This window comes from Balaenoptera acutorostrata, chromosome 11, assembly GCF_949987535.1.
Source record: "Balaenoptera acutorostrata chromosome 11, mBalAcu1.1, whole genome shotgun sequence".
Lineage (NCBI taxonomy): Eukaryota > Metazoa > Chordata > Mammalia > Artiodactyla > Balaenopteridae > Balaenoptera > Balaenoptera acutorostrata.
Window position 1 is genome coordinate 60,676,601 of NC_080074.1, and position 23,092 is coordinate 60,699,692.

At 48.9% G+C, this 23,092-nt stretch overlaps 1 protein-coding gene and 1 long non-coding RNA gene across 7 annotated transcripts in view; one reads left to right on the forward strand and one right to left on the reverse strand.

Moving 5' to 3' along the window:
• On the forward strand, positions 1-14,641 carry LOC103016798 (uncharacterized). 3 transcript variants are annotated; one of them, XR_009009660.1, is made up of 5 exons: positions 1-65; positions 2,904-3,021; positions 11,060-11,362; positions 12,893-13,526; positions 13,809-14,641. It is a non-coding gene; the product is annotated as an uncharacterized LOC103016798 (long non-coding RNA). The 3 variants fall into 3 exon arrangements; XR_009009659.1 differs by lacking the exon at positions 1-65 and adding an exon at positions 79-219; XR_009009661.1 differs by lacking the exon at positions 1-65 and adding an exon at positions 1,407-1,470.
• ESYT1 (extended synaptotagmin 1) overlaps positions 5,536-23,092 on the reverse strand; it is a 23,410-nt gene continuing 5,853 nt past the window's right edge. Inside the window, exons 3-34 of one of the 4 annotated variants that reach the window (XM_057555926.1) lie at positions 20,219-20,416; positions 19,404-19,807; positions 17,768-17,809; positions 17,463-17,597; positions 17,285-17,373; positions 17,096-17,168; positions 16,850-16,939; positions 16,623-16,678; positions 16,072-16,195; positions 15,807-15,983; positions 15,607-15,689; positions 15,264-15,312; positions 15,043-15,129; positions 14,848-14,940; positions 13,681-13,752; positions 13,414-13,500; positions 11,950-12,099; positions 11,477-11,632; positions 11,171-11,347; positions 10,935-11,017; positions 10,773-10,821; positions 10,576-10,665; positions 10,348-10,443; positions 10,005-10,076; positions 9,826-9,912; positions 7,717-7,857; positions 7,453-7,607; positions 7,248-7,346; positions 7,033-7,164; positions 6,850-6,955; positions 6,562-6,611; positions 5,536-6,366 (exon numbers count right to left, since the gene is read on the reverse strand). In XM_057555926.1, the coding sequence (XP_057411909.1) occupies positions 6,327-6,366; positions 6,562-6,611; positions 6,850-6,955; positions 7,033-7,164; positions 7,248-7,346; positions 7,453-7,607; positions 7,717-7,857; positions 9,826-9,912; positions 10,005-10,076; positions 10,348-10,443; positions 10,576-10,665; positions 10,773-10,821; positions 10,935-11,017; positions 11,171-11,347; positions 11,477-11,632; positions 11,950-12,099; positions 13,414-13,500; positions 13,681-13,752; positions 14,848-14,940; positions 15,043-15,129; positions 15,264-15,312; positions 15,607-15,689; positions 15,807-15,983; positions 16,072-16,195; positions 16,623-16,678; positions 16,850-16,939; positions 17,096-17,168; positions 17,285-17,373; positions 17,463-17,597; positions 17,768-17,809; positions 19,404-19,787 (3,324 nt within the window). In that variant the 5' untranslated portion in view covers positions 19,788-19,807; positions 20,219-20,416 and the 3' untranslated portion in view covers positions 5,536-6,326. Of the gene's footprint in view, positions 6,367-6,561; positions 6,612-6,849; positions 6,956-7,032; positions 7,165-7,247; positions 7,347-7,452; positions 7,608-7,716; positions 7,858-9,825; positions 9,913-10,004; positions 10,077-10,347; positions 10,444-10,575; positions 10,666-10,772; positions 10,822-10,934; positions 11,018-11,170; positions 11,348-11,476; positions 11,633-11,949; positions 12,100-13,413; positions 13,501-13,680; positions 13,753-14,847; positions 14,941-15,042; positions 15,130-15,263; positions 15,313-15,606; positions 15,690-15,806; positions 15,984-16,071; positions 16,196-16,622; positions 16,679-16,849; positions 16,940-17,095; positions 17,169-17,284; positions 17,374-17,462; positions 17,598-17,767; positions 17,810-19,403; positions 19,947-20,218; positions 20,417-23,092 lie in introns of those variants that run through there. The other 3 variants (XM_057555927.1, XM_057555925.1, XM_007179563.3) reach the window with 3 other exon arrangements.

A 23,092-nucleotide genomic window follows, 5' to 3' on the forward strand; every position in this document is an offset into this window, starting at 1 on the left:
ATCTCCCTTGCTCAGGCCTGCGTTGCGCGTTTAGTGTGGGCGGGGATATTTTCCTGAATCCACTGGTGAGAACGCAGAACGAGGGGAAAGGCTGCAGTTGCAGCCGGCCGGATGGAGGTCAAATAGTAGGAAGCATTTACTGCCCGGGGCAGAGTGGTGCGGTCTCTAGTTTCCTCTTGCGGTTTGGTAGAAAGAGAACAGAAGCTGTTGAGTTGCCGTGTGAGTTGGAACAGTGACTTGGAACAGTTTTTGAAATGAACTGGTAGTTGAAGTAAATGTTAAATTTTGGAATTAAGCCGGGTCACCTGCCCCAGTCTCTAATTTGAGATTTCTCCATTTTGCGCCGCGTATGCGCCAGCCACCTCGTCGGTTCCTCACAGGTCTCCTTGGAGTGGAGGACTGGGTTCTCCAGCCCTTGACTCTAAGACATCTCTTCCCAGCATCGGACATCTCTTTTCCGGAGATGGTTGTTTGTTTTTTAGATCTGTTTTTTGTTTTGTTTTTTTAAATTGAGGTATAGTTGTACAGTATTACAGAAGTTTCAGGTGTACAACAGTGATTCACAATTTTTAAAGGTTATATACTCCATTTATAGTTATTATAAATATTGGTTATATTCCTTGTGTTGTACATCCCCCAGATGTTCATCAAAGGTCTCATCTGTGTCGGGAGGGAACCAGCCCAGGCAGGCCCAACTTCACTTCCTGGATCAGTAAATGCCCTGGCGGCATACCTTGCTGGACATTGGGGCTTGCATGGGCCTGCAGGCAGTGGGTCAGAGTAGAAAACCCTCGGGAGGTCAGAAAGGTGAGGCATAAGTTAACTTTATGGGCAGCGCAGAAGTGATGTTTGCTGGTTGGGGAAAGCTTGGAAGAACAGAAATGGGTTGTGTAATATGGTTGGTTACAAGACTGGGTGAGGGCATAACAGATGCCTTTTAGTGTCTTTCATCACTTACACAGAAGTTGATTTCGAAGATGTGGTTTATCCGATTTTTTTTAGTCCTCCTCCTTTCCTTTATGGCTGCCTTTTGGCAGTTTGCCAAGTGGAAGTGGTTATGGCATCTGACTTTCTAGCTTTGTAAAAAATATATTTATTTGTTTATTTTAGCTGCACCACCTCTTAGTTGTGGCATCATTGTTTGTTTTGTGTTTTTGGCTGCGTTGGGTTTTTGTTGCTGCACGCGGGCTTTCTCTAGTTGCAGCGAGCGGGAGTCACTCTTCCTGGCGGTGTGCGGGCTTCTAATTGCGGTGGCTTCTCTTGTTGCGGAGCATGGGCTCTAGGCGCGTGGGCTTCAGTAGTTGTGGCACGCAGGCTCAGTAGTTGTGGCGCACAGGCTTAGTTGCTCCGCGGCATGTGGGATCTTCCTGGACCAGGGATCGAACCCATGTCTTCTGCATTGGCAGGCGGATTCTTAACCACTGCACCACCAGGGAAGTCCTGTCTTTTTGATAATAGTCATTCTAACAGGTATGAGGTGATATCTCATTGTGGTTTTGATTTGCATTTCCCCGATGATTAGTGATGTTGAGCACCTTTTCATGTACCTATTGGCCATCTGTATGTCTTCTTTGGAAAAATGTCTATTCAGATCTTATGTCCATTTTTTTAAACAGGTTATTTGTGTTTTTTTGCTTTTGAGTTGTTTGAGTTCTTTATATATTTTGGATATCAATCCCTTATCCGATAAGTGATTTGCAAATATTTTCTCCCATTCAGTAGGTTCATTGTTTCTTTTGCTATACAGAAATTTTTTAGTTTGATGTAGTCCCACTTGTTTATTTTTGCTTTTGTTGCCTTTGCTTTGGGTGTCAGATTGGTTTTTAGTTCTTTAGGGCAGTCTTACCTTTACATTTCAGTAGTACCTTCCTAGTGCAATGCTCCACAAGTGTTTTCTGAATTCCTGCCCAAGATTAGAAAATTGACAGGTAGGGGGACTGCTACTGGAGAGAAAGCTTACTAATTTCACCAAGAAATGACAATTGGTAATCTGATAGTGAGGGAAGAGACAGGAAAATCTGTAAAACCAGGCAAAATTTTGCCCATCATTTGGCAAAGATTTTTTAACTTGTAATATCCAAGAGAGAATATAGGAAAACATTTTTGTGTAATGCTGGTGGGAGTAGAGAATTCATATAATTTCCTTAGAATGTATTTTGGAAGACTGTACTAAAAGTCGTTAGGGGACTTCCGTGTGCCACAACTACTGAGCCTGCGGTCTAGAGCCCACGAGCCACAACTACTGAGCCCTCATGCCACAACTGCTGAAGCCCGCATGCCTAGAGCCTGTGCTCCGCAACAAGGGAAGCCACTGCAATGAGAAGGCTGCCCACCGCAACGAAGAGTAGCCCCTGCTTGATGCAACTAGAGAAAGCCTGTGCGCAGCAACGAAGACCCAACGCAGCCAAAAATTAAAAAAAATAAAAATTTAAAAATTAAAAAAAAAAAAAAAAAGTCGTTAGGGAATTCCCTGGTGGTCCAGTGGTTAGGACTCTGCACTTTCAGTGCTGAGGGCCCGGGTTCAATCCCTGGTTGGGGAACTAAGATCCCACAAGCCACGTGGCGTGGCCAAAAAAAAAAAAAAAAGTCATTAAAGTACATAAGTTGACCCACCAATTATACTTATCCTAAGGAAATCATTTGAGATGTGTATACTTTTGTGTTCCCACAGTGAATAGCAAAGCAGAACTACCTTCATTTCTGACAATAGAGAATCAGTTAAACTATGGGGCAGTCATTCTAAGGAACTGTACACATTGTGACCATTATAAATTATATTTTCAAGGAATACTTAATGAAGTGTAAAAATGCTTGTGTGTTAAGTGAAAAAAGCAGGTTATAATATACCTCTAATTTATAAAATATGTATCCATGTAATCATGTTAGCTTTTCTTCCTTGTTAGTGACCTCAGGCCGTAAAGAAAGCTGCTGCAGCTCCAGGCATCACATCTTCCCACTAATGACCCAAGCAGAAAGGAAGGGAGCAACGAGGGCTTTCTTCTGTTGACGCTCCGCCCCCAGGTGACTTCCTCTTACATCTTATTGACCAGAGCTGGGTCATAGAGCCACTCTGAGTTGCAGTGGAGGCTGGGAAAGTGAGTATCTAGCAAAGAGGATTGTGATTAATCCCTTGGGGCTGGCACACTGCCACTAAGAATGCTCTGGGGTTCTGTATGTAGGGAAGAGGGGCAAATGGCGGGTAGACAAATGTGTTGCCACACCCAGTTAACTACAGCATGTTGTTTGGGCCAATAAAGCCACATTCCAAGAGGGCAGTATTTGTAAACATCAGTGACAATGTACCCATATGCCATCATCTCTGCCTTTCTCTGGAAGAGGTAGGCATCATGTGCCAGTGTCAAAGACCAGCTGTTTGAGAAATAACAAATTAGCATTTGTTTAATTCCTGTGATTAATGACCCTTAGTTTACTTCATCTTTGTGTAAGAGCAACAGTATACTGAGTTGTGTCTCATCTTGTATTTAATATGTAGATCAGTACTTCTTCTGTTATGTATCCTGAACTTGAAAAGGTTGGGAAAGAGTAGGGACCCTTCTGGGATGGAAGAATTTGTGCCATGTCCTTTAGTTTTCTGGAATTGTAATTACTTGGAAGTGATGAACTAGGTAAAGAGTGCTTCTTAAAATCACACATTGCAAGATCTCTGAAGCCAGCTAGAACAGCAGGCCTTGGGCTACATGCCCAGTATTGAATAATAAAACGAGAGACCTTAGAAATATAAGTTCCTCTGCCCTGTGTTTTGGGGGTTTTCACCCCTTCAGTTTTTGGGTCTGGGGAAGGGCAACAGAGACTTCTTGCTCACGGCCAAGGCTCTTAAGTTGATGGGAAGGAAGTAGAGATGGCAGAAGAACCAGCAGTGAGTACCAAGGAGTTATTGGGAAAAAAAATTAGGAGCTGAGTTAGTTGATGGCATAGAGTTTATTTTTATTTTTTTAATAAAGTTTCTTTTATTTATTTATATATATATTTTTGGCTGTGTTGGGTCTTCGTTGCTGCGCACGGGCTTTCTATAGGTGCGGCGAGCTGGGGCTACTCTTCGCTGTGGTGCGCAGGCTTCTCATTGCAGTGGCTTCTCTTGTCATGGAGCACGGGCTCTGGGCACACGGGCTTCAGTGGTTGTGGCACGGGGGCCCTAGAGGGCGCGGGCTTCAGTAGTTGTGGTGCACGGGCTTACTTGATCTGCAGCATACGGGATCTACCTGGACCAGGGATCGAGCCCGTGTCCCCTGCATTGGCAGGCGGATTCTTAACCACTGTGCCACCAGGGAAGTCCCTATGGCATAGAGTTTAAATTCACCTTTTGCTAAGGTGGATTTTGACAACTCCTTGGAAGCTGAGTTTAATTCTTTCCCTTGAGCCTTTCCTCTTCTCCCAGTGGACAGCATCTTAAGTTCCAGAGAGGATGATAAAGCCCCCCTGAGGCAGTTATGGAATCTCCAAGTTTCTATTCCAATGACTCAGTTTTCAGTAGTTCACTCTTCCTCCATCTCGCTCTCCCTTCACGTGGTGATTAGAAGGGATAGGGCACAGCTTTTCTAGCTTGCATTCCAATAAGGGTCCCGAAAGGAGCTGAGTTCAGGGTGAGCAGCTCTGAATGGGTATAAAATACTTCTCACGTAGCTGCGCATTGGGTGGGGCCTTAAGCCCTTTTGGATGTGGCTGAACATGCCACTGATACTCTGTGACCCTGTGCTGTGGCACAGAGCTTCCAAGTTCACCAGGTTTAGGAATCCTTTCCCTGGAAAGCCCAGAGGATGATAATCGGTAACAGATTTCACCACTGTGACTGGGAATGAATCTCACCAGAAACTCAATAGCAGCTAATTCACACAGGTCCCTTGACCACCCTCAACGCTACCAACAATCTTGGTGGCTGCAACCACAGTAGGTTCTGACCACTAATGAACTGGACTCAATCTCTAAGAAGCAGTCTCAGCTGCAGGGAGCTCGGGTTCACCTGCGCCTGCCTCACCACTGTTCGCTCTCACGGAGGAACAAGTCGGTCAGGAAGCTGCACCACGGCCTGGCTCTTAAAGAGAGACTCTGAGAACCAGAGGTGGAGATTCACTGACTGACTTAGAATGACGCTAAGCAGCTGCAGCGTAATGTCTTTGGAGAAGGTATGTGCCGACTTGATCAGAGGAGCAAAGGAAAAGACTCTCAAAGGGAAAGGACGGATGCCCACCAAGACTGTGAGGATAACTACAAGGAAAATTCCTGTGGTGAAGGTTCTAGGACTTGGGATCATCTTTCAGATGAGGAGCCACAGCGACTCACGGGCATGCACAGTCCTTCTGCAATTGTTAATAAGATGACTTCCATCAGTATTGAGCCAGGAGTCGAGGTTGAAGTCACTATGGCAGATGTTTAAATCAACTTTTTTAATAAACTGATAATCAGTTGATAAAAATATAAACAGACATCATTTGTGAACTGAATGAAGGCTTTTGACACTTGGAATAAACACCTGATGGGTAGGCTGTATTCTCTGCCCTTAAGGAAAAGAGCCACAGATGATTTGAGTATAACGTTTAATGTAAGATACAGTGGATTGGCAGAGTTGGTACAAAGCTAAGAGATTCAGTTCTAGTCAGTGAGTTAACAGCCTAGGCACCTGGACAAAAAATCGGCCCTGCTGTCCTGGGTCCTCCAAAGCCCCCTGGATGGCACCAGCTAGAGGCCCCACACCAAGACTGATACTGGCTACCTGAAGGCTTTGATGGAATCGACTGTTCCCAGAGTGACTCAGGAGACTGGCTGGCCCTAGTCAACATAGCAGGTGTGATTTTTCAGGACAGGCTTGAGGAAAGTGGGTATAGAACTGGACATGGGGTTTGGGTGGCTGTACATTTGCTGCATGCAGTAGTCCAAGAGGCTCTCAGCTGGAGTGGTTAGCCTTTCCACCCTCCCTGACTGCTGTTTGGGAAGAAGGAGAAAAAAAGGTCTTTCAAAAAGCTGTATTTGGCATGAGCTAATGCCACTGCCAGTGCTGCCAGTGGCCAGGCACAGACACAGAAGGCCCTGAGGAGCTGGGCGGAAAGGAGAATGTGCAGGCAGAGCAGGAAATAGCCAGCTCACATCCCTGCCCCAGAAGCCCAGAAGGATAAAGGCCGTGCAGTAAAGGGTAACATACGGTCCTCCTCTTTGGTCACGCAAAGGCCCTAGCATGGGCCTGGGAGGTGAGAGGGCTGAGGAGTGCAGGTCCTGCCCTCGGGCCCCAACCTTTAGGCTCATCACATTGAGGCGGTGATGCAGCGAGAGGCGAGGCAAGGAGACAGAGCAGTCAGGCTGGTAATCTCCGGCTCCTAGGAGCTGCCCTTGTCCTTGTCATCCATGAGGTCATACCTGTGGGAACAAGCAGAGAGGGCTCAGGTAGAAAGATGACTTCTGTGTCCTCTTATAAATGAGACAAGATCTGAGGGCTCTTGTACTTCAGAGGATCACTGGTTCTCAGCTTGGGTTACGTCCTTTTTCCCTCCTATGATTGGGATTTTTCCTACTTAAGCATCCAGGCCCATCCCCAGCTCATCAGACACTCACCACTGGGCTGCACCCTGGGAAAGGTCTATCTCAGCGAGGTCCAACTGCACCTGTGTTGGAGGATAGTAGGGGTGAGATGTTACTTTTGATGTCTCCAAAGACCACGTCCTACCCTGACACACTCCTGGTCCCAAACCAGTGCAGAGGTAATTGGGTAGTAAAGTACTGTAAAGTACATCTGTAAAGTAGTGTCACCAGGGTGCTTACTCCCTAATAGGGACTACAAGCCTTTCCACCAGCAACTTCTAACTCTCACCTTTGCCTGGTCCACCTTTGCCCTCTTCTTACCTTCCCCAGCAGCTCACGCTCTCTTGACATGAAGGAGGAACTAGACTTCACAGAGACGTCCAGCTTTCGCCGAAGGGCCTCATCCAGGGACATTTCCCACTCAAACCTGAGGAGGGACTGAGGTTAGGGGCAGGGGCCCTTCCCGAGCCTGCCATCTCTTCACTTGAATGCTCACTGACTGACCGTTCATCGAATTCAGGATTTAGGGTCCTCTTCTTCTGTGAGCTCTTCCTCTTGGTGCCCCGGTTCTTGTCTGGCAGTAGCAACAGTGACACGTAGGGGTCAGGGGGATCCCGTCCATTTTGTCGAAGGGCCCTGTGACAGGAGGAAGGAGGTGATGAGGCAACCTGAGGGGAGGGATGGGGAGAACCTGGAGGATGTGACGGATGGAGTCTCACCGGCAACTGTGAACGATGCCGACCAGCTTTCGTTCTTCACTGTAGTACCAAACAGTGAGTTTCACCTGGCCCAGAGGCCCGGCTGGAGCCTCAAGGGGACTGTGGAGAGATGGAGATAGCGGTGGGAGGAGGTAGTGCCCCGGGAGTCTGTAGCTTATCCTTTATATCCTTGACTGAGTCCCATGGTTCTGTCCCAGCGCTTTACCTGTCACTGTGTGTTAGGCGCTGCCGGAGCTCTGGGGCTGGGGAAGTGATGTGAGGGAGTCCCCCCCAGAGCTCCGGTTCTTCGCTCAGAGATGAGGAGCTGTGGCTGTAGCTGTGGCTGTGAGCTTCCACCCCTGAGTGCTGGGACACCAGGATCTAGGCAGACAAGAAAGCGGCACGCAGAGTCCTTCTGCTCTCGGGCTAGAAGGACACGGCCCTCTGCTCCCGCCCTCCCTCCCCTTGCCCACTGTCTCCTGGCACTCACCCCGAGCTGTGCTCTCAGTAGCACCTGCCCTGGACCATTGCTGAGCATAAACCAGTGGTCCAAGCAGAGCTGGTCAGCCACGAGGAGCTCAGAAAGGGGCAGGGATAACGAGCCCAATGCGCCAGTCCCCTCACCCCGAACCTGTGGAGCAACAGGACTGCCGTCAAGAGAGAAGTGATTTAGGTAGTTCCCTGGCGATCCAGTGGTTAGGACTTGGCCCTTTCACCGCCAGAGCCCGGGTTTGATCCCTCGTCGGGGAACCGGGGAACTAAGATCCCGCAAGCCGCACAGCGAGGCCGGGGGGAAAAAAAGAGAGAGAGAAGTGATTTAATCCTGGCATTCCAGGTCCAAATGCTTGGACGCTTGAGTGGTTTTGGAGAGACTCTCCTTCGTGAAGGGCAGGGGAGCCGTGGTAATAGTTGCTGCTGGTCCCACTTCCCTGCTTCCCTTTCTTTCTTAACCAGAGTAGACTGTACTATCTTTACTTCCTAAGCTTTCACAAATTATCCCAGTAATACCTGCACAGGGTAGAAAAAAGAACAGTAAAAATAGAATTAAATTGTTTCCTGCCCATCCTATCCTCATGTCCATACTCCAAATGTAATGAGCCCTTCCTATTTTCTTTGTTCTGGCATAATTCTAACTAATATGTCTATATCTCTATTTCATAATTTGCCAACTTTAATATCTACTGATTCCCTGCTATTCAAGATGACAAATTGAGCTCATTTACATCTCTTCTCTACCTCTGCCAGTGTTGTTAATAGTCACATTATTTGAAATTCTGTTGGTTTCTATTCATGTAATTCTCTACTTACTGTTCTATCAACTTTGGAAGGTATCTGACTCCTTACTCCATGTAGAGAAAGCCAGCACTCCTATATTACCTTCCCCCATCCTCTCCCCACCTCCCATACCTCTTCACTTTTCGGTCACCCTTCGACCCACTGAAATCTAGTTTCTACTCCATTCCAGCCCCTGAAGTTGTTCCAGTCATCAGTGACCTCCTAGTTTTCAAAGTCAGTGAATAGTCTTCAGTCACCTAATTTTACCTCTCAGTAACATTTGACCACTTCCTGTCTTTTGAAACACTCTTCTTTTGGCTTCTGGAATCCACTGTCTCCTGGGGAGCATCCCACCACCCTGGCTACACTTCAGTGCTCTTCTTCCTCCATCTGCCCTTTTGTTGCAGCACCCAGCATGTCCAACCTTTGTCCTCTTTTCACTCTACACACGCCCTGAGAGCTCTCACTCACGCTTGTGACTACAGCTGCTACCTGTTGCTTGCTCATGATGCTCAAACAAGAGGGAGAGGGAGGAACACCACGATGGGCCACAGATCTACCTTCCAGATGGCTGTCTCCCCTTGGACAGCCCTCAGAGATCTCAATTTCAAAAACTCCTGCTCGGTGCATTCCCCGTGTTGGCGATGGCACCTTTATCTGTCCATCCACACTAAAACCCCAGGAGTTAACACGTAGGTGTTCTTTGTTCCTCTTCCCCCTCCATGTCAAAATAACCGCCAAACACTATCTGGCCTTTGTCAGTTCTTGCTTCAGTTACTCTAACAGTCTCTTAAGTGACCTACCTGCCTCCAGTGCTGCCTTCCTCCAGTTCATTTTTTTACCCTGATGTCAACACCATCTTCCTAAGATGCAAATCTGGATGCCACCTCTCATTCCTTCAAATGTTTCCCTATGCCTTTAGGATAAAATCCAAATTCTTAGGATAATTTTTTTGTGATCTTGCTCTTTCCCGCCTCTATAATGTATAATTTGCCTTCTTTCTCCTCCATTCCCTTCTCAGCCTTAAGAGTTTTCCTGTCCTTCTTTTCTTGGTCAGGGCCTATTTACCCTTAAGCTAAGGACGCCTTTCTTACCTCACCTTTTCCCTTGTCTGAGTTAGAACCCCTCCTTTTTTCCCTACACTGCCTTTACCTCAGCAGTTATCAGTCAGGAAGTATTTTCTGGTTATTTTTCTCCCAAAAGAAGAGTGTGAGCTCCAAAAAGATAAGAACTACATCTTTTATCGCTGAATGCCCTGTGCCTGGTTCAGTGCCTGGCCTGTGACAGCAATCTGCAAAATGTTTGTAGAATGAATTGACGGTACCTGCAACTCCAGGCTCTCAAAGTGTGGTTTCCTGATGAGAAAGGAGGCACTCTCATCCCAGACAGGGGCTGACGTTTGGGAAACAGTCTGGTGGAGATGAGGGGTATGATCAGTGTTGACATTTTCTCCTCTACGCCTCTCATCCCTCCCATTCTTAGTCCTGCAGCATTTCCTAATACCTTAGTTTTATGAGAAGTATCTCCCACGGCAAGAGTAGCATAAGGGCTGGGAGGCTTGGTACCTTTTCGGAGCTGGAAAGAGAATGTTAGTCTTAAATTTGGACCAGTTAGGCAGATTCGCCCCTCCCCTCACAAATTACATCCACAGCCAATGGCCCATGTCCTCATTATCACTTGACAGCCCTCACCCTCCTGGCCTCTAACAGACAATTCTTCCCACCCCAGCACCACCCTGGGAGAGAGGAATTTGGAATTTACTATCCCAAATACACTAGGAGCATCCAAACCTGAGGGATGTAGAAGAAGGGCCAGGGAGCTATGGGGCGTGGGGAGCAGATCTCACCGGTAGGTCCTCAGCCCGCTCCAGGTAGACGGAGAGCAGGGCCGCGGCCAGTTCTGTACTCTTCTGAGTCTGGATCAAACTGTTCACCTGCAGCACCTGGGGAAGGACACATGGGAGCTGGGGAGTGGTAACTGACACTCTGGGGTCTGGCATATGCCTTAAAAGCTCATAGAAGAGTTTACCTTGACCCATCTTGGGTCCCTTCCTTCCTCCAGCATCTTTCCTTACCTCCTCTAACTCAGCAGCAGTGGGACGGGGGGTCAGACGCTCCAGACGCAAGTGTAGGCGGCCAGATGGGACATCCTCCAGGGTCAGCCACTGTGGAAGCGGGCAGGGTTAAGACTTGGGGGTGTGGGGACAGGGACTATGAGAATGAATCATGCATCAAGATCAGGAGGGACTGCTGATTCTAATTCCATGCTCACCTCATCAAGGAAGCCATTGTCTAGGACTGTGGTGAGGCTCACTTTACACCTGTAGAGGAGAAAGATTAAAATTAAGGTCTATGGTCAAGAGCCAAGTCTTTTGTCTCCAAGGTCTACAGAGGCCCAGCCCATCTTCCCCGCTGGACGCCCCCGCCCCCTCACCTGCCCAGAAAGTCATCCTTGTCCAGGTCCTTGTCAAAAACTTCAACCTCTAGCTCTTGGCCTGGAATTGATGTGACGATCACCTAGTGGGAGAAAATAATGGGATCCTTTCCTTTTCTTCTCAGAATGACTGGACACCTCCCCCAATCAACTGAACCCCAGAAGTTTTTTGGACCACTCAGAGCTGGGGGAGAAATGGGGCAAGACTGGGAAGAGTCCTAGCCCTCAATTCTGACCTCAAAGACCTCGTTCCAACGGGGATTGAGATCTTCCTGAACAACACGGCTCCGGAAGCTTCGTCCTCCCAGCTTTAGTTTGACATAGGGGTCTGACTTCCCCTTCACTAATCCCCCCAAGAAACGGTCTTTGGCAATCAGGTCCTGGGCCTCTAATACATGGATCCGAAGCACATTCTGCAAAAGGAACAGGTGCGGCACCAGGTGGCAGTCAAAGAGAGAATACTGTCAGACCCAGCCCTGAAACAGGCTTTGCGCACGTAGGGTGGGCAAACAGACTCCAGTCCTTTCCAGATATAGACTTACCTCTGTGCCAAAGTTACCGTCAGGAGTAGTGTGACTGGGTCGAGGTGGGGCATCCACACTGCTGCCTGTCTGGGGGCCCTCGTCGTCCAGGTCCCAAGCTTCAGGAGTACCAGGCACAGCAGGGAAGCGCACTTCTGATGAATCCAAGTACAAGAGCTGGGAAGGGTAGTGTGATTGTCAAATCAAAGCAGTGCATTTAGCCACCAGCAGGCAAGGTATGTGGGGGGGGGGGCAGAGCAGGGGCTCTGACAGGGAAACTAGGTCCCTGCCTTGGCTGTGCTTATCTCTGGGGGGTTCACTCCACACTCACCCTACTCAGACACCATGTCTTCCCCCAGTTAGATCAACAAACATTTTTTGTGCGTCTGCTAGATGCTTCCAGATACACTAGCTCATTTCATCGTAGAGGATCCCCTTTCCTTACTCTTAATACCACAAGGAATCCACAAGGCCCTTCCCCTCCACCTCCATACCCTCATAACCAGTTTCATGTACAGCCGGGAGTTTGGGCCAGAACTGCTGAGCTGGAACCACTGGTCCAGGGTGAGTTCAGGGGCAGTCAGCAGGCGAGCCAGAGGCAGGGTCAACGCCCCTAAAGTCAGGGCCCTGGAGTCATCCTTCACCTATAGGCACAGGAAGAGGGGATGGAGTGAGGGATTAGGGAAAAGGGAGGTAGCCTGCGGAAATGATGACACAGCTGCAGCTTCATTCTCTCTGTGCCAATCACAAACCTTTTGCTCCACTCCAGGCCATCCTTTTACAGTCCTCTGCCCACTCTACAGTCCCTTCCTCCTCTGCTCTTTCTGGTCTCATTACCTGGAAAGTTCTCATTCTGCTCTTCTCTGCCTATTTAAATCCTACTGATACTTTAAGGCCCTCTGAATATCCTACTTCCTTCACAAAGACTCTCTAGTTACTCCAGCCTCTGTACTTTTCTCTGGCCATCCTAAGCACTATACTATGGGTATTTTACTCCCAATGATTAATGTTGAATCATTCTTAGATGGTTATATATGTTTGTCTCCTCTCTGAAACGAGCCAGTAAGCTTCGTGAGGGCAGATACTGTGTTTTGTGCTTTTTCTATGACCTTAAAAGTGCTAGACGTCTGGGAGGCTGGGACTGGCATATGCACACTACTCTATGTAAAATAATCAATAAGGACCTACTGTATAGCACAGGGAACTCTACTCAGTACTCTGTAATGACCTATATAGGAATAGAATCTGAAAAAGAATTAGGTATATGAATATGTATAACTAAGTCACTTTGATGTACATCTGAAACTAACACAATGTTGTGCTAACCCTATACTCCAATGTAAAATTAAAAATTAAAATAAAATAAAAATAAACCAGAAAAAAAAAAGTGCTAGGTGTCTAGCTGGTGCTCAATATGTTCTTCTCTTCTTTTAACAGGGTTTTTGTTTATTTTTTGGCTGTGCCTCATAGCATATGGGATCTTAGTTCCCTGACCAGGGATTGAACCTGTGCCCCATGCAGTGGGAGCACAGTCTCAACCACTGGACCACCAGGGAAGTCTCCTTCTCTTCTTTTAAAAAATAATTTTTTGAGGCATAATTTACATACCACAAAAATCACTCATTTTAAGTGCACAATTCTTAGTTATAAAAATGATTCTAGAGAGACAGGTGGGGAACCGTGGAGAGTAGAAGAGGTGGAGAGTCTAGGTAGATGGACTGAAAATAGAGATCATGGAATTCCCTGGTGGTCCAGTGGTTAGGACTCCGTGATCTCACTGCCAAGGACCTGGATTCCATCCCTGATCAGGGAACTAAGATCCCGAAAGCCACACGGCACAGCCGAAAAAAAAAACAAAAGAAAATAGAGATCAAAGGAGAAGATGGAGAGAAGAAATGGTGCAGATCTGAGAAGACAGAATAGGGTATCCAGGAGGGACTGATAGGTGATTCTCTCACCTGCACATCGAGCTCCTGGCTTCGAGGGTCTTGCAGGAAGAACCGGAAGGCCTCCTCCCACACCGGGCCGTTGGTGTTATAGACAGCCTAGAGATGTGCAGGATGTGATCAAGGTACACGCCACAGTCCCAGTCCTGTTTCTCCAGAAAACCCTTCCTCTTACAGGCATCCTAAAGGGAACGCTTCATCCCAAGAACAGTCCTCCCTCCTCCTGTCCCCACACACACATGACACCTGGCACAATGATATCCTTGTCCTGGCCCTCACCTTGCTCTCCTGGGTCACATCCTGAATTGACAGCTGTACCATGGGGTTGGGCTCCTTGTTCCCCTTCTTCAGCTGCGGGGGGTAGAATTCAGAAGTCACTATCTTGGTTGTTTTTGTTTTTGTTTCAGTGAAGGAAGGCGGGCTGTCATCAGAATCCTTCCCCTGGGGCCTCCCTGGTGGCGCAGTGGTTAAGAATCCGCCTGCCCGGGACTTCCCTGGTGGCGCAGTGGTTAAGAATCTGCCTGCCAATGCAGGGGACACGGGTTCGAGCCCTGGGGCAGGAAGATCCCACATGCTGCAGAGCAACTAAGCCCGTGCACCGCAACTACTGAGCTTGCGCTCTAGAGCCCACGAGCCACAACTACTGAACCTGTGCACCTAGAGCCTGTGCTCCACAACAAGAGAAGCCACCACAATGAGAAGCCTGTGCAGCGCAACGAAGAGTAGCCCCCGCTCGCCACAACTAGACAAAGCTCGTGCACAGCAACAAAGACCCAATGCAGCCAAAAATAAATAAATTAAATAAATAAAGATTATAAGAGAATATTATGAACAACTTTATACAAATAGTTAGAAAACATCGATTAAATAGATAATTTAAAAATACAACTCACTAAAACCAATTCAAGAATTTTAGTGAGATTAAAAAAAAAAAAAAAGAATCCGCCTGCCAGTGCAGGGGACACGGGTCTGAGCCCTGGTCCGGGAAGATCCCACATGCCGCGGAGCAACTAAGCCCGTGCGCCACAGCTGCTGAGCCTGTGCTCTAGAGCCTGTGAGCCACAACTACTGAAGCCCAACGTGCCACAACTACTGAGCCTGCATGCCACAACTACCGAAGCCCACACGCCTAGAGCCCGTGCTTCGCAACGAGAAGCCACGACAATGAGAAGCCCGCGCACCACAACGAAGAGTAGCCCCCGCTCGCTGTAACTAGAGAAAGGCTGCACACAGCAATGAAGACCCAACGCAGCCAAAAATTAATTAATTAAAAAAAAAAAAAAAAAAAAAAAAAGAATCTTTCCCCTGAGGTGACTGTGATCCCCTCTTTGGAACCCTTGTGTTACATGTTGTTGCTACGGAAGCAGAGCGGGCCGGGGGAAGGGAGGGTGTGGGAATGCTGCACCCATGGCTTCCTGTTCACCTGCCCTCAGAAGCCACACTCACAGGAAGATCCTGGGCCCGATCCAGATAGACAACTAAGATGGCAGCTGATGGGGGCTCCGGTCGGGAGGAGACTCCTCGGTTCCACTGTAGAACCTGGTGTGGGGTGGTAGTAGTCAGACCTTCATCCCTCCAGCCCCCCATACTTCTAGCTACCTGTTTCTCCCCTGCTAGCTTCCTGTTTTCAGTGTTAGTTACCTGCTCCAGTTTTTCTGCATCTGGCAAAAGTGAAAGCCATTCTAGCCTTAAGTGAACTTGGCCTTGCCCACTTTGTAGAGGGAACCACTGGAGGGAGAGGAAGAAGAAAGTGAGGTATAGTAGACATCATATACACACCCAATCTCTTCCCCACCAATGTAGCAACCACCGTCTACACAATGGGGGACAGCACCCTCCACCTTCCTCTTCTCTCAACTTACTTCATCCATTACTCCAGCCTGCAGTACTTTCCCTACATCCAGCTTCATTCTGGGGGGTGGTGGTGGTGATGATGGCAGTGAAAGGAAAAAGAGGGGAGTGCTATAATTAGCAACATGTCACTGACTGGCCCGCTTCTCATCCACACAGAAATAACTGGCACATCTCAGACTCCCTTCTTACCCTCGGGAGATACATATGCATGTGTGCGTGGTGGGTATGAGGGGTGGGAAGGCTGGGAAGGAAAATGATAATATGATTCCCAGGCCTGGGAAAGGATTATAATTACCTCTGAGACCTTGGTGGCCCTGGGGATTTAGAATCCTAACACAGGCAGAGTCTCACCTGCCCAGAAAGTCATCTTTGTCTGGATCCTTGTCAAACACCTCCACCTCAATTTCCTGTCCTGGGACCTCATGTACCATAACCTGAAGAACACAGAGGGATAAGGGTCCGCAGGTGTGAAGATCATCCAATCAGCATATTCTCTCAAAACCTCCTGGAGCCTCCCCATCTGACACAGCCCCACTCGTTGGCTCTCCCACCTCATAAGTCTCTCCCCACTGGGGGTTGAGTTCCTCATCAATGACACGACTGCAGAATGTCTGGGTGCCCACTCGCACAAGTGCGTAGGGGTCTGACTTGCCCTCAATCAGGCCCTTTACATATTTGTCCTTGGAGCTCAGCCCTCGAGCGGCCAGCAGGTGAATCCGAATAATGCCCTGAGGGTAGGAATCAGATCCTGAGAAATTAAAGACCCGCCACAGGGTTCCCAAGAGACGGACCTATCTAATAGGGGAGAGACCATACCCTGGGAAGAGGGGAACGCAACTGGGCCACATCTTGAAGGTCAGGCACAAGGGGCACCAATAATCGGTTGGGCAACACAAGAAAGGCAGCGATGGAATCCATGATCATGGTGTCAGAGAGGGAGCTGAATGGGGGAGTGGAAAAGGAGGTGAGTGTGAGTGTCAATATTTCCCCACCGCCAAGTATGTTTCCCACAACCAAGAGAGACCTAAAGCTAGAGGGAAGTCCTTTCTTGAAAATACCTTTTTGCTTCTCTTCTACCCTGATTTCCCACCTAATGCTCTGTCCCTTCCTCACTGCCATCGCATCTCTTCCTTCTCCCTTTGCCCCGGCTGAGGAGTCCGTAGCCCACTTCATTCTCTACCAAAATGCACAGTCCCCCCACAGAAGAAAAATCACAGTATGAAACTTTTCAGGGGTATTTGTCTGATCTCCCCAACTAGGGTCAAGGCTCTTGGAGGGCACCAGTTGCATTTTTTACTGCTCTGTATCCCTTAAACCCCCAAACCAGGGCTGGAACACTTAGCAGGTGCTTGATAAATCCTTCATACCTGAGTCCTGGGATATCCAGCAGGTTGGTCATCCCTGTCCAGTTGATATCTAGGGCCTGGAAGCAAAGAGCAGGGGGATCGGGACAGAGCATATGGTGGCATGGTTACGCCCATCCAACAGTTGCCAGACCCTCAGCCTACTTGTCAGTTCCCTCCCCCATTCCCCATAGCTTCCAGTCCTCTCTGCTTCCCCCGCTTCCCTACCCCTCCTCAACGTTTTCCCTTACCGGGCGTCGGATAAAGAACATCGACACAGCCCCCACAATAGGAAGGTTCCCAATGAGTGGTTCAAGAATCACTCGTAAGACACCCTGCAGCTGGGGCAGGAAGAGACGAACAAAGCCTTTCTTCAGAAACAGTCTTCTTTCCCTCCCAGACCTCCCCAGCCTTGGTTTTCCCAACCTCCCACTTCCCCATATCTAATGAGACTTAGGGCAAAGGCTTCTTATGGAGGCCCCTGACATCTGCCCCACCTGCATGCCCTTGACTCCTGCTTTGCAGAAATATTTCTTCACTTCCACATCGATCTGTACATCACCTACATAGCTGGGAGTTAGTGAGGAAGAGAACAGGGGGTTAGCACTAGGCTGACGTGGGTAAGGGGAGTGAAGTAGTCAGAGTGACCAGGAAAGGGAATCGGGAAGAGTGGTGAGTGGCATTACCTGATGTTCAAGTCCAGCAGGATCTGGTCTTTCCTCTGACCAGGGTGAACCCTGACTCCTATGATGCGCAGTGGCTGCAGAGATGAATGCTTGAGAGGGGAGGGAAAGGCCCCTTTGGGCCACCCATCTCCCCTGCCCCATCTCTTCCCTGTCATTACTTTCCCTCCTACACACGTACCTTTTCACCCAATTCCACTCGTGTAAATGTAAATGTTTGCAGGTGGGGGTTAGATCCTCGAACAGCTGGGGCCACAGTTTCGGCCAAAAGCTTCTCCATATACTGGCCCAGGAACGGCCAGACCTGGGCCACAATCTGGGAGGAAAGGGAGCTTGTCATAGGAGAGTGCTGCCTTCCCTCTAAAGGCAAGTTCCTTCAGACTCCTCCCCATGGGGAGGCTAGATTTGAAGCGTGGCAGGGTCTGGCAAGAGAGCGAACCCCATTCCCCCTCAGGAAAAACAAAACCCAAGACAAGCAACCCTCACCTTATTTAGCCACTCAGCTTTTTCCACATCTGGGAAGCTGACCTGGAGGTGGAGAACGTGGAGACAGTAAGGAGCACTATCCTCCGCCCGTAGCTTCCTACTAAGATGCCAGGTGGATGCTCACTAAGGAAACCTAAGTGTGACACCCAGGGGTTGAGGGGAGGGGCCGGGATGTCCTGAGGATTCATTCCTCCAGAGGGTTTGGGGCCCTGAGGTCTCTTCGGCAAAGGGAGCTGACAGTGTCAGCCACACAAAGTTGCTTTGCGGATAGCTCAGGGATGTGAAATGATGACAGCTGCTGGGGCAGAGAGGAGGAGGAGGGAAGAGAAGGGCACATTCTTTCCGGAGGGGGAGGTCCTGACAAATCAGAGTTTGAGGAGGAAATCCTGGGATTGGATAAGTCCTGGTTCCTTTTACCAGCCTTCCCTCTGCCCCTCGAACTGGGGCTTCTACACCAAAAGGTGAAGCAGGACGCGGCTCCTGTGTTAGGGAGGGGCCAGAAGAGCTATATAGGCCCAGGCTGGTGTTTTCTTTCTTTCGGTGTGACTCTTTTGATGGGAAGGAAGGACACCTGTGCTTTGTACTGGGGGAGGAGAAGGGGTAGTTGCTTTAGGATGAAAATAATTTTCCATGATGAGAAGTAGGAAGAACAGAGACTCTTGCTGCCTGGGCTACAAGTCCCATGGGACCATTTCTCCCCGTTTCTCCTCCCCAGTCCAGGGTCGGGGAAGCATAGCTGTGTTTGCCTACCGTCAACTTTGATTCCCCCAGACAGGCACCTCTGCTGGGAGGAGCAGGAAGGGAGGGGCCGGGAAGGGCCGGGTAACGGGCTCGGCATCTGCAAGGCCTGAGAGAAGCCATCGGGGCCCCTTACCACAGGAGAGGGGGCGTAGAAATAGGGTCCTGGCCCCAACCCAGCAGGCGCAGCCCGCAGTCCGGAAAAGGGTGGGGCCGGCCAGGGGCGGTGGAGTGCGGGCAGCGGGCACTGCAGCAGTAACACTACCCTCCCCCCAGTACCCCCGCCCTTTGTCCAGCAGCCGCCTCCGCTGCGCTGCGGCCAGGCCGCCTAAGGCTGGAAGGCTATGGCCGGAGGGTCCGTCCGGGTGCGGGGGCTCGACTGGGCAATGCTCCCGGGGAGGGTCTCGGGATAAGAGCGGGAAAAGGGAGAAGAAACTTATGGCCTTAAATAGGTTTAAAAAAAAAAAAAAAAGAAGTCTTGGGGAGGACAGGAAAATGGAGGGAACCCACTGAGCGGCAACGGGAACAGGGACGCCCAGGAGCGGTGTGAGTGGCACCAGAAAGGAGGAGGGGCGTTCGAGCGGTTTGGTTGGAGGAAGAGCCACGGCTGAGACGGGCTCCCCAGATGTTATTATTGCTCTTGCCCAAGCGTAGAGGAAGAAGTCCTGATTCTGTGGAAGAATCGGGATCTGGGCGTGGGGAAGAGGGGCGGGTAGTGGATAGTCGGTCCCAAGAGTGGCGCGTCCCTGCAGGCAGGAGGCTAGCGGGCCAAAGGGGAAAGTCTGGGGCCCATCGTCCCAAGATGGGGAGCTGACTTTAAGGATAGGGAGGGAGAGCCCGAGAACTAACGGGCAAGAAGGGAACTATGCTGCACTGAGGATTGAGGATGGTCGCTCACCCAGGCAGGTAGTTCTCGATGGCTCATGTAAAGAGTTTTCGCCGTGAGCCGCTCCTCATCATCCAGCAGCTGTCGCGCTACTCGAAGGCTCCGTTCTTTCTCCTCGCGGACCCGGCGCCAGCCCAGGTAGAGGGCGAGGCCGAAGAGCACAAAACCCACGCTGAGTCCTATTGCCCCAGCCAGGTACACCGGCACCAGCACCAGCAACCGCCGCCCGAACGAAGTCAACACCGCCAAGGCCTCACCCGCGGCGCCTGGGCCGGCAGGTTGGTTCCCAGAACTCTGGTCCAGCTTTGCGTGAGCAGTGGGGGGCTGGTCAGGGGGGTCGGAGGGAGCGTAGGGCTGGTCCACTGCGCTGGGGCGGTCTCCAGGAGAGCGGTCCATGCTGCCACCTCTGGGAGGACCTGCCCAACCCAGAGACCAGCTAGAGGCTGCCTAGTTCTGCGACCAGATTCCCCCCCTACAAACCAAAACCCCGGAATGGGGGAGGGGACTTAAAGCCACGCCCCTTCGTTCTGACGGTTCGGGTTGGTCCGTGCCGCATAGATGAAGGTGGAGTCAAAAGACCGAAACCCCGCCCCCTACCTCGGGGAGAGGAAAGGGCTCGGGAGAGGCAGGACCTTCCTGATTGGACCGGAGTGCCAAGATGGGCGGTCTGGGATGGCGGGAAAAGGAGGAAAAAGGCTAAAGAGCAGCATGTGATTAGCCAGAAAGAGGAGGAGGAGCGGCGTACCATTTCAAGAGGAGAGGCGGGACCAGGAGGTCCCCCACGTGGGATTGGAGTGCCTATGGTATGACGTCATGCAGAGCCGCACCTGCAATTACTCTGTATTAGAGAGAGCTGGAGTTGCGAAGTTGAGGGGTTGTGGAGCGTCGGGATTTCCTTCCACTCCCTTCAGACGGTTTGGCAGAACTTGGTCTGCGATTCCTACATGTTCATTTGTCTCCTTTCCCACGTTTTCATACTTTAAGCACATTCCTTATCCTTCCACTTTTTTTTCTTGCTGGTTGTCCTTACAAAAGGAAAGGAAATTACCCTATTTGGAATGAAAGTGTTCGATGACCGACCCTGTTTATCCTATTCCCAGTCCTCTACTTTGTCTATGCAGTGTAACGACAGACTCTAAACTGGAGAACCCGAAAATTACAGAATTGAGATAATCTAGCCTTCAGGCAAGCGGGAGGGGGGAAAAAGCAGAGTGAATAGGAAGTGAGGCTTTATTTCTCTTTAGAAATCTCCAAGTTAGTTCATTCTATCTCCAAGAATTAGTCATCTCTATTTTAAAGAGCAAATTAAAACTAAATTGGCTCCAAGGGGGGTGGGGTCTCAGCTGCAGCCGAAATGATTACATTTTCCAAGAATTCCTGACCCTGAGGAACTGCTAGGACACTAAAATGGGAAATCAAGAGTAATGAGACAATTCTGTTTCTCATTTGCCTGGGTTATAAGGAAGGTTTAAAATACAGTCAGATGTAGAACTAAGTTCTACATCGCACTGTGTAGGTTTAGGAAGGAAAAAATGCAGGGTATATTGATGATGACTCTCATTACTAGTTAACTGGACTTAGAGGTGTAGTGTTGTCCAGGGACTTAGAAACTGGACTGATCGGAAGCCCAGGAGGGCCAGATTGGTCATGATTACCTTCTAATGCGATGTATGTGGGGCTAGTGTTATTCTGTTTGGTTTACAGCTGTTAAATTTTATCTGGCTCTGCAGGGCATAGATTTCATCAGGCTATGTTTCATCAAAGCTGTTTAAAACTTATCCCTGCCCATGGTTCCCTCCCTTAATCTTAAATTTTCTCACTTCCCTTTCTCTACTTCTCTGAAACAGTATCTAAACTGCTTCTTTCAGTTTGCAGAACTGTGTAAGGAACAGTTTTCCATCTGCCTCCTATGTTCTCTGTATTCTGAGAGATGAGCAGGTAAAAAAGCTCAAGGAGTTTGGAGGAGGTGAGTGCCCACCAACTTGACGAACCAGAACTATAGCAGGAAAATGGATGAACATCCGCAGAGGGAAACCTCCCTATAAACTGAAATTTGCCAAACACTGGAGTAGGGGAAGGGATCCCTTAGGCTGGGGGATGAAGAGGGTGACCTATGGAAGTTCCTTTTCAAACTTTTCCCCTTTCTCATCCTATCTAGATCATCAGATCCTCCTACTGAAGATGGTGTATGGAGGACAAAAGCTCATCCCCAGGAAGGTCTCTTCCCAGCTGGGGCCCAGGAGCCACAGAATCAGCAGCTGCAAGGCACCGGAACAAGTAAACAAGATGGGTCCCCGCCCATTGACAATTCTGTTGCCGAGGTGCCACCTGGTGGTGATAAGCAGTAAATGGGTAACACGAAAAAGGATGGCCATTTGTTAGAGGAGAGCACTTAGACTTCCTGGTTTTGCAATCTGCATTTATATGTAAACTACAGTTGCCTCCCAGGGTTGGATGTGGTAATCTGGTCCCAGCCTACTCTCCAAGATGGAAGGGGCAACGGGATTTGAGGAAACTTCCTCTGTATTATTCCTTGTAAGTTACTGGAAAGTAGTGGTCCCACTGCTGGATGGCTATCATTAGAACTTTCTTATGCCAAGTCTGGAGTCAGACTGCCTGAAGAGATTCCTAGTTCCATTCCTTACTAGTTGTGGAGACTTGGGTTGATTACCCTCTTTAAGTCTTTCTCCTCTGCAAAACAAGTATAATAATAATGCCCATTGTGTCAGTGAAATATTGCATGTAAAGTGCCTAGCACAGTACCTTGGTTTATAGTAAGTACTCACATGTTAGCAATTTTTCTAGAACTCTCTGCTTATTTCCTATGCAGCAACACAGGACCTTTTTCTCCATTAGGTAGCCCTTCATATATCTGAAGACATCTATTGGGTCTACCCTCAGTCTTCTCTTGCCAGTTTTTTTCAGATACCCCACTGGTTTGCCAATGGCCCTCTGCAAAAACTATTTAGAAGAACACACAATACTTTAGAACTGGTTCCACTCAGATAGACGTGGCAGAACTACTATATTTACAATGCACAACTATGGTTCTTTTACCCTTATGGAGTTTCTAGAAAGGTGCCTAGAACATAGCAGCCTCTTGATATTTATTAACTGACATATTATGAAGAATAAGATTTTAATTTTTGCAGCCAATTGGAAGTCCCATGTTGTTCTCACATGAATTATTGCTAATATAGATCTCTGCATTTGTTTCTCAGACAGGCTCAAGCAATTTTTAGAGGGAAGGTCGGTCAATCCAAATTGACCCTTTGGATTAATTTAGTCAATACAAGTTACAGACAATTTCCATATTACTTAGTGTTTCCTTGTGTTACTGTTGGTAACTGGGCTTTTCATATTTTTATACAATTAAAAAAAAAACATAGCCCTTGGGTATATCACTAGAGACTAGAGATTTCTCTAACATGAATGTGCTAATCAACATTTACTAGGCACAAATGTTCAGTTTTGATTCCATCAAACTCTACTATTAACTGACTCATTCTCTTATCTGCAATGACTTAGCAGGTGAGAAAGAGGAAAGCAGTTCCTGACATCTGGGAACTGGCCTGACATAGCTAGGCTTTGGAATTATTAGGAGCTGACCTGGGCTCACAGGTACTGTTGAACACAATCTCACAAAACACCAATATCAGACAAGAGTACTCAGTGACTGTGATGAAGTGAGGCAAAAAACA